General features: G+C 47.5%; 1 protein-coding gene across 1 annotated transcript in view; it reads left to right on the top strand.

Annotated features, from left to right (window-relative positions):
- Window positions 1-3,561: 3,561 nt before the first annotated feature.
- The window catches only part of LOC115326809, a 30,159-nt gene continuing 24,160 nt past the window's right edge, over window positions 3,562-9,560 (top strand). The window contains exons 1-2 of the mRNA XM_040208292.1: window positions 3,562-3,636; window positions 5,940-5,955. Coding sequence (XP_040064226.1) covers window positions 3,562-3,636; window positions 5,940-5,955 — 91 coding nt within the window. The remainder of the gene's footprint in view (window positions 3,637-5,939; window positions 5,956-9,560) is intronic.

Raw genomic sequence — 9,560 nt, 5'->3', positions numbered from 1 at the left:
CATTTGTTTTGTGACATGCTTGTCCCAATTAGGCTGTTTAAAAAAAAAAACTTTTTTTTCTTTGCAGTTACCCTTTAAGGGCGATGGCCGGAACAAGCAGCATATACTCTGTTCACCCTTAAAGGAGCGGTGCAACGATATTCAATTGGAATGTTTTTCTCTCTACACGAGCTTACTGGCACACCTGGGACTCAAGGATTCTCACACGCAACGCCATTGGCCTAGAAACTCCTTTGTTGCGGCGTAATTTCAAGGACAAAAGCGATCATTTTCATTCAATCTCTCCTTTGCAAAATTTGATGACGTAACGTGGGGTTCGCAGTACACCCAAGTGACGATATTTGAATGCGGTTCATAGATTGGACCCGAGCATTGCGTGGGCACTCGACTTGGGCTCGTGATAATCGATAGCTCGAGAAGCATTCGGGTTGTGACCAGTGTCCAATCGCTGCAACGACGACAACAGCCGAGCCATAACAATGTCTGGAACTCAGCGCGTGTCCTGCGCTTTGCCAACCCCAGCGCGTGGCTATGATCAACGCTGGCGGCATATAATCGGCTCCAGATCACGTGGCCGCTTGTTCTGGCTGCGAGTTGAGGGGGTGAACGCTGCTCGTTTTTCTTAAATTTTTTTCTGGGACTTCTATTGCGTGGGGTGAAAAACGAACGCGTGTTTCATAGGTCATTAACGTCAGGGATCCGTTTTAAGCGGTATTTGCGCAAAGTACAAAAATTGTTGCATAGCTCCTTTAAAGAAATAGTGAACCAAACAATTTAGAGTCCATTATAAGTGGCGCACGACCTTTGCACGAGCCAGCAGCAGCCGGTGTGCACGAGCACGCACAACAAAATTGACGTCATAGTCCTTCATTCACGATTAAAGATGACAGTGAAATGCATGGGCTACGGGCAAGAAGAGAATAAGGACAGGCTTTTCACCTCCACAAGTGCAAGCTACGCGCTTGTCAAAAGAATTATTCGCCTACTTTTTACACCAAATCCAACCGTCGAGATTTGTTTTCTTTTTATACAGAAAGGTAGAGAGAACAATGAGGTAAGTTAAGGAATACCCTGGACTGGATATTCTATTAGGGAATATGAAAAGGGATAAAAGAGTGCCAGAAGAAGAGGAGAAGGGAAAAAGAGAGAGAGAAGCGGGACACACACTTGGACGTAACCGCCCACACATATTTCAACCGGCGACGTCTCTCTGTGCGGTCAGTCAGAACACTTTAATTGTCACAGATTAATTGTGACTTTCACATATACGGGAATAAGTTACAGTCACAAATATTCATAGAACAGTTACTGACACTATTATCGTTAGGATAAAATTATAGTGTAGCAGGTTTTATCGCTAAAATCTCTGTGCCATGCCTGCATTTTCAAGAAATGCTGAAATGCTTTAAGAGGCGTTGCGCTGGACACATGGCTACGACAAGTGGTCTAAAATCGATGATATGCTCGTGTCGTTAGTACGGTGACTTGGCGTGAAATTCTGGAGCTACGCACGTTCAGTGCTCTAGAGTGGACAGTCGGAAATGAAATGTTCGCTATCTTCTGGTATACTACATGCACTGCGTTTAGGGCTGCATATAAATCCTAATTTGTATTTGTGCTTATTTGTGTAGGATACATTAAGTCTTAGCCGATGCAGAAGGGTGTCTAGATCTCTTGGGAGGCCTTTTACAGCAAGTATTGTTAAAGAGTGTTAATGCGATGAAGGACAGTGTGGTAATATGTAGATGTCCAGGTCTCAAGGAAAATATTTTTTCTAATGTTTTAATGAGTTGAAAGCAGTCCACTTTTGTGAACGGTATGTCTTCACAAATGCTATGTCCGCAAGCAGCCGCAGCCTCTGTGCGTTTTCCCCGGGAAGGCCACAGTGACCTGACACCCACTGAAACGCAATGTATTTTTCATTGTTTGCTGCGGTGACATAAATAAATAGAAGTTCAGAAACGAGTGCCAGATTAGTTGATTTGCTGAGGACGTTTTAAGCATTGCTGTTCTGATTGTGAGTCTGAAAGGATGACCCATTTTTGTCGTAGACTGCAGTCCAGAATCTGCTGCAGTGCTTTTTTATTGCCATGGAGTTCAGCTGCAGTGGATGAAACTCGTCTTGGGAGTTTGAAGGACTGAACTCGTTCTAGAGAACGGATAACAAATCCTTATCCGTCGGTATATATATGCGCAGCTTCCGCTAGTATGTATATGTGATAATCTGTAGTGTAGCAGAACGATTTTGGACTGTGAGGATTTACACTACTCAAGATTCTAGCTTTTGGGTAGGAAGCATGCAGGTTTATCCAAGACTTGAGCTTGGAGAACGTAATTTCGGGATTTTAACAATTTGGCTCCTCTTTAATGACGTAACACGTGAGTAAATAGGCAATATAGGCGATTGCTCTCAGCCGGATGCTATTTGACAGGGAAGGTACTATCTCTAACTGGTTTGGACACTAGTCGCGGTTCTAGGTCTTGGGCAGGAAGCATGCCCGTTTGTACAGAAATTAAGATTGGAGAACGTAATTTCGCTATTGTAACGATTTGGCTCCTCTTTAGTGACGTGACACGTGATTAATTAGGTGATATAGAGAAGTTCTCTCAGCTGTATGCAATTGTACAGAGACGGTACAATCGTCTAACACGGGTTCCTGCCCAAAGGCCTTTGAGCAGGAAGAACGTACGTTCGTCGAAACAATGGGGTATACATGGGTAATACTGGAGAAGATCTCGAGAAACAAACTATATCCCTGGTAATAGTAACTTTTGAATTTAGATGCGTGATGTGAGTTCTACGCTATTCAATCTCCAGGAATATTAGGTTTCTTGCTTGTAGGGGAAAGATATTATTTTATTTTATTACTGTGGTCTATGGGTATACCGGGGAAAATTAAGATGTACACAGCTTTTCGACTGAAATTAATCTTTTACAGTGTTTTACGGAGAGCAGGCGAGAGAGGGCACAAGGAGCTCATGGGCAAGAAAGCTGGGGGAGTTTAGTGTAATCTCTATAATAATTTCCGGTAGCAAAAGACAAAAAAGATAGCGATGAGGTTATGTGGTGTTAGTGCCCTTGACATGAAAACATCCGCGTTTGTGCATTATTCTAAAACATCCGCGTCTGTTCAGTATTGAAACATCCACGTATAAATTCAGTATTTCTGCTTCTCCTAAACCTTTAGCCTCTTTAAAACGCTAGTGATAAATACCCGTAACTCGGCGATTCACGAGTCATTCATTACACTGGGGTTTGGGGCGTAACGAGTTGAATGGAAATTTAAGACTCTGCACGAAGCATTTAGTGCAAGTGCCGTGCCGGTCATAGGGTGGCATTTAAAGAGCAACAGGCGCTGCGGTGGCGATCTGGATCTGGTTTCTACGCATGAGCAATGGTCGCATCTGCAATTTTTTCCTTTTCTTTTTTTTTTTTTTTCAAAGCGCATTGACTTATAATTTCACAGCTGCAGAGTGGGCAATGATGTGAGGCTCTATAAATGCGGAGGGTACACCGACTGATTTCTTCTGGCCCTTCAGCGTTGGTGCCGTAAGTGTGTTATGCTGAACGATCGCAGTAGAATCATGATTGTCCAAGCACTGCTGCACTGCTTCGTTGTCTTTTCTGTGGCTCTCGTAAGTTGAATCGATTTCTTTTAAAGCCGTCCCTAAAACTAATCTTGGTACTTCGGTTAATGGTAACATGCCTAACACGCGAAACGTGCTATGAAAGTTTTATTCGGTTTAAGATGAGTACATTGGTACAAATTTGAAACACTATCGTCGGAACAGGGTTCCAGAGTGATTCAGGCAGCACTCGGGGGGTAGTGTGGTCGCGTTACAACGTGGCTAGAAAAAAAGGAAAGCGTAATGCTTCTGAGAGAGACTAAAGCCACTAAATGAGCTGCGCTTAGAGTATCGGCACTCTGTTCCCCGACATTGTCGTGGGCGCCACCATTTTGGTTCGTATGCAGAGCAGACGCAACTGCCGATCGTCATGATTCAAAAGTGTGACTTCCTCAGCATTAGATTCGGTGTTAGGAAGCTCATGTAATATTGCTTTGATCTGTCGCGAGCTGTTTAAACATTTGTGGAGGGCGGAAAAGCGTTTCCTAAGATTTCAGATAAAGCTTCAGATAACTGGCAACCATGATTTTAGGGCGCAATATGGCCAAGTGTCGTTACTCTGAAGCGTAGCTTATTTAGTGGTACTAAGAGAGACCAAAGGCCGTAAGGAATGCTGCCCTCTGGCCCCGCCGTCGTATGGCAATCACCTGTGATATATTTACGAAAATGTTACAAAACACTTCAGCAGATTCATTGTTTTCACAATGAAGCCCGAGATCTTGACTCGGGACTCCTGCAAACTCCACTAAAAATGTTAACCAAACGCATGGGCTACAATACGACGAATTCCTTAACATCAAAATGAATTAAATCGCAAGATATGCGATCTAATTCGATCATGCGAAATGTATTCAAAATAGGGAATTTCATATACGTCTGATGAGTTCCTTACTACAAAAAGAACAACTTACTTCCTGGATATAGGACGTATAACTATCCGTTTTTAGTGGAAGAAACATTTAAGTACGATGATATCCTTAAAGGGACCATGAAGGCAATTTAATTTTTTTTAAAGGTGTTTTTGGAAGCATTGGGGGTCCTGGCATGCCACACAATTTTTTCTAGAACGTTGTGACTCTTATTTCTGTACCAGCAAATAAATTTGCGAAACCAAAACAAACATTCCGATTTCTTCCCTTTTTCGTCTCTGGAAGGAGAAGTGACGTCAGGGAGCACTGTCGGCATCGGTAGGATTTAGTGCAAACTCAGTGTGGTTCCCGTGGTTCGCTCTAGTGCACGGCGGTCGGTGAAGAAAACCTGGAAGAAATGGACGAAAACGCCGCGCTCGCAAACGAGTTTGAGCTCCCGTTCAGCGACCTCACGCCGACTGAACGGGAGATGCTGCTAAGGACGCAGAACTCCGGATTGGCGCTTTACGAGGGCGCCCCAGACCTACCACCAACTCCTCGGTCGCCGCCTCCCCAGAGCGACTCCCCGCCCCACTTTTACCCAGACTCCGGCTGACGTGAAGGTGCTGCTCAAAGTCTTCTGGTCGGAAATGCAACGAACAAATCCTGACACTGCTGTCCACAGCTCTACGCAAGACGACGGCGCACAACCAAATGCTGCGCATCTGCATCAATCGGCAGTTTATGCAAACTAACATCACCCGATCGACCGCACGTCTTTAGCCGACCTTTCGCGCAAGCTACTACTGCACATAAACGCGGCATGATTGGTGAGACACCAGTTCGCAAAGCGAACACGGGACGACGCACGAAACCAAAACCAAAACTCCGCCGCCCCCGGCGCTCGTACTTTTTTTCTTTTTTTTGTCCATGGTTGCTCGATGCTTGTTACGCGCCCGAGGTAGCAGTGCGGGATGCGTTCAACCAGCGACAAACGGAGGGATCGCTTCAGATTACGCTTTTATACACGGTATGAGACCTATTAATTCCCAACTACAACTTCAAAAGATTATCCAACCTTCAAATAAAAATTTTTCATCACATCTCACCACCGAAATCGAAACCAAGAGCGCGTCTATCGTTTGAACCAATCGCCAGACGAGGAGCCCGTTGTCGTCACGCTTCGACGGCGCACTTTAGTTCACCTTTCTGCCGCCGCTTCGGTGGGGTCTCAGGCATCGTTCCCGGCGCTATTATTACCGCGCCTGTTTGCTCGATTGGTGCGGCACCCAAACTTCTGTTCGGGCTAGAACTTGGTCGACAGTATCTGAGACGTGCCTGCCATCCATTTCAATCGTCGAATAAAACTTCGAAACTGCCTTCATAATCCCTTTAACACGTTTAGCATGCAAAATATATTACTGAATAGCCGTAACAATACGTTATTTCTTTTACCAATTTCAGGCCTCTAACCCCGAAGGTGAGTGAAGGCTTTTCTGAAACCTCACAAACGCTAATAAAAAAAACAAATATATATATATATATATTTTTTTTACAGAAGGGTTCCAGGAGTTTACGTGTCAATCCATACTTGACACAGTGAACGTTTAAGAAAAACAAAGAACAAAAAACGTAAACCACATTACAGCTCTTAGAGCCTGTACAAAAGGACATAATTGCATGGTAGAGAAATCAATATAATTTTTAACCAGAAAATAAAATACTAAAAAATGGTTGCGTCTGCAACCAAGCCTTTTTCTAGAACTTATAAAAAAAAAGAACTTGGGAATTTATAATACTATAAAGCATGATAATGTAGTGATTGCGCAGGCGAGCTGGTGGATGTTAACCATTTTGTTCTTAGCCCGAGACTGAGGCAGGAAAAGAGGAAAGTTTCGAAGTAGAAGAAAAATGAACAGTTGAAGACACGTCCCTAGTCTCGGGCTAAGAACAAAATGGTTAACTATAGTGCAGTGCTCTAGTGCAGTGCTAGTGCTAGTGCAGTGCGCTTGCTTCTTCAAACCATTTGTGGAAAAGTTACGAATTCTTTTCTTCTTTTTCACTTGTCTTTTGCGGCAAGTGTCTTTTGGAACACCGGAGCGAGACGCCGCCTTCTCAGCATTCGGCGTGTAGCGAATACCACCTTGAAGGCAAGGCCTTGCCACATGACATCATCGTTGGTGGATGCCCGCCCCGCCCCAAGCGGCAAAGACGCGGAAGCTAGACGAGAGCAGACGGCTGTCGCGTCCGTCTTCGCGTGGGCGCCTGCTAACGTCGGTCTCGTTGTGCGGCGCAACGAGAGGCGATGGCGGTGACGCTGACGAAAGGCAGACGGTGCTGTGTGGATCATAGAGCTATAAGTAGGAAGAAGGGGAGGCGACATACCGGCTCAAGCCAGCCAAATGAGAAACTTCCAATTGAAGCCGTAAATAGAGGCCGCGGTCGGTGGGAAGGACCCAGAGGGCGGCCAAAAAAGCTGTTGGCGCCAAATCAACCGCCCTTTCCACCTAATAGCTTCCTGTGAGTTTGATCATCGTTGGGGGCGTGTCCTTCCAAAGCTGGAAGGACACGCCGACACGCTGTAAGGTTGCTGGCGCCGTGCATAGTCCGGAGGGCATCACCTTGAACTCGTACAGTCCATTCGGTGTGACAAAGCTGCCTTTTCTCGGTCCCGTTCGTCGACTTCGATCTGCCAGTAGCTGCTCTTTATGTCCATGGGTGAAAAGTATCGAGAATGGCACAGCCGGTCTAACGTGTCGTCTATACGGGGGAGTGGATAGACGTCTTTCATCGTCACCGCGTTCAGCTGCCGGTAGTTCAGGCAGAACCTAAGTGTTCCGTCCTTCTTCTTGACCAGTACGACTGGAGAGGCCCACGGACTGCTTGAGGGCTGGATTATCTCGTCGTTCAGCATCTCTTCAACATTACCTCCATTTCTTTAACGGAGACTCTGTACTCTGTACGTACTTTGGGCGCGGGTTGTTCGAGTGGAACCCGCGCAGCCCCAGTTGTCGGTAGGGGCATCGACGGTAAATGTGTTCGGCTTCACCGCAGTGAGAGCGCAAAGGGAGTCAATCGGCCGTCCTCCACACGTCGGTCTTTCGTGGCGCAGCTTGTTCTGGGCGGACGTGCGCCCGATCTTCCTGGCGTCGGGAATACTGCGGCGCTGGAGGTTCACGTCGGGGTGGCGGCGTATACGGGTGAGCAGGGAGCGGTGGTCGTCGGGTAGCTGCGGCGTAGCTCAGTGTCGGTAGTTCGGGAGCGGCGCTGACAACGACTTCTGGCTGCAGCGCCTGCTGAATTTCTACCCGGACAATCTCGGCGATTGAGGACGAAGCCGGGCTTACAGAAGCAGGTAGAAGCTTCGTGATTTCCTCCCGCACGACGTCCCGGATGATCTTGCGGAGGTCCGGGATGTTCCAGCTGGAAGTCGCTGGTAATGGGAGGCCCGCGCTTGAAGGGCAAGTTCGATTTTCTCGGCTTCCTCGACGAAATCTTCGACGGTGGAGGGGGGGGGGGGGGGTGTTGAGGACAAGACCGCCGAAGATGTCATCCTTTACACATCGCATCAGGATCCACAGCTTCTTTTCGTCGGTGGCTTGAAGGTCGGCACGAGCGACCAGACGCAGAACATGCTCGACGAAACTATTGACTGTCTCGTTTGCGCCCTTGGTCCTGATTCTAAGAAGGTCCTCGGCCCTCTCCCGTCGATATTGGTTGGTGAACGTCCGCCTTAGCGGATCCTTGCAGGCGGTCCACAAGGTCAAGGAAGTTTCGCGATTTTCGAACAAGTACCTGGCCGTTCCTTCGAGCGCGAAGTAAAGATTCTGCAAGCGCTGTTCTTCCGTCCATCGGTTGTGCTGGGCCACTCGCTCGTACTGCTGTAGCCAGTCCTCAGCGTCTTCATAATGCTCACCATGGAAGTACGGGGCGAACGGGCAGCAAAGGGTAGGACAACGACGGGCGGGGTGGTCATGGTCGGGATCTTCTTCCGGTTCTCGGGCAGGGGACCAACTTCCGGCAACTGACCTCTGGTACGACGTCTTGTTCGGGCTTCGGCGTCTTCGGAAAAGGATAGTCTTCTGGGGCTGAGCACCTCACTTGGCCGGGATGCCTTCGAAGGGATAAGGTTCACGGGCATAGAAAGCGATACGCCGCACCTCCACCAAAATGTCACGAAGGACGATTGATAAGGCGACGAAAACTTAAACACGCTAAACGTTTCATGGGGCGAACTTGTACCCAAAACAAAAAGAGAACAGGAGATAACAATAGGGCGTCGCGGGCGTCGATGGCGGCGTAACAGCAGGACCGCACGCTGGGGCGAGACTGACTCCGGCTCGCCACGCGGAACCACTTTTACAGACACGTGGTCTTCTGGAACAATCGGCTTGGAAGATTCGGCGCGTTGAACATTCAGACTTCAAACACGCAACATAGTTTCGAATTTACCAGAACATTAGATTTCAAGAATAAATAAAAGGCGCGTCGCTCTCAGGAATTGAACCCTGGCTCTTCACGTTGGAAGCGAGCACGATCACCGTGAGGCCACGGCGGTGCTGCCTACCATGGCCAGCTACGCGCGCGGCATAATGGCAGTGAACAGTCTATTTTTTTGCATCGAGTAAAGCTGCTAAAATGTATCGCCGTTATGTTTTAAAAGGCACGCTAATTATAATTACCATTTTGTACAAGTAACTGTAACGCTAACTTCGCTACGTTTTAAAGTAACTGTAACAATTTCATTTTTGAAACATCTTACCTGAGACTGCTGAAAATTGAAGGGGGTGGCACTGTCAGGACGGCAAATGGACTGCACCGGATGATCTGACAGCCCGCTGGATACATTTTGCTTCCTTCTTGTTTTCTCTTCTACCAGCCAGCTGCGACAACAGCGCAATTGCGAACGCTTCATACGTCCCCTGCCAAACTTAGCAGGCTCGGTATATCAACCTCAGCGCCACTCGCGTTTTCTGTACCCACACGGCCGCGCAAGATCACAATATTGCGTAGCGCCGGCCCAAACATTACGCGGTGTCCCAGTGCAGCGTAGCACCAGCGAATTCGAGCCACTCCACTAATGTA

Source organism: Ixodes scapularis, unplaced genomic scaffold (assembly GCF_016920785.2).
Source record: "Ixodes scapularis isolate PalLabHiFi unplaced genomic scaffold, ASM1692078v2 PGA_scaffold13__105_contigs__length_92229423, whole genome shotgun sequence".
In the NCBI taxonomy this organism is placed as follows: Eukaryota; Metazoa; Arthropoda; class Arachnida; order Ixodida; family Ixodidae; genus Ixodes; species Ixodes scapularis.
Note: the sequence above shows the minus strand (reverse complement) of the source record. Positions and strands in the feature narration are given on the sequence as shown.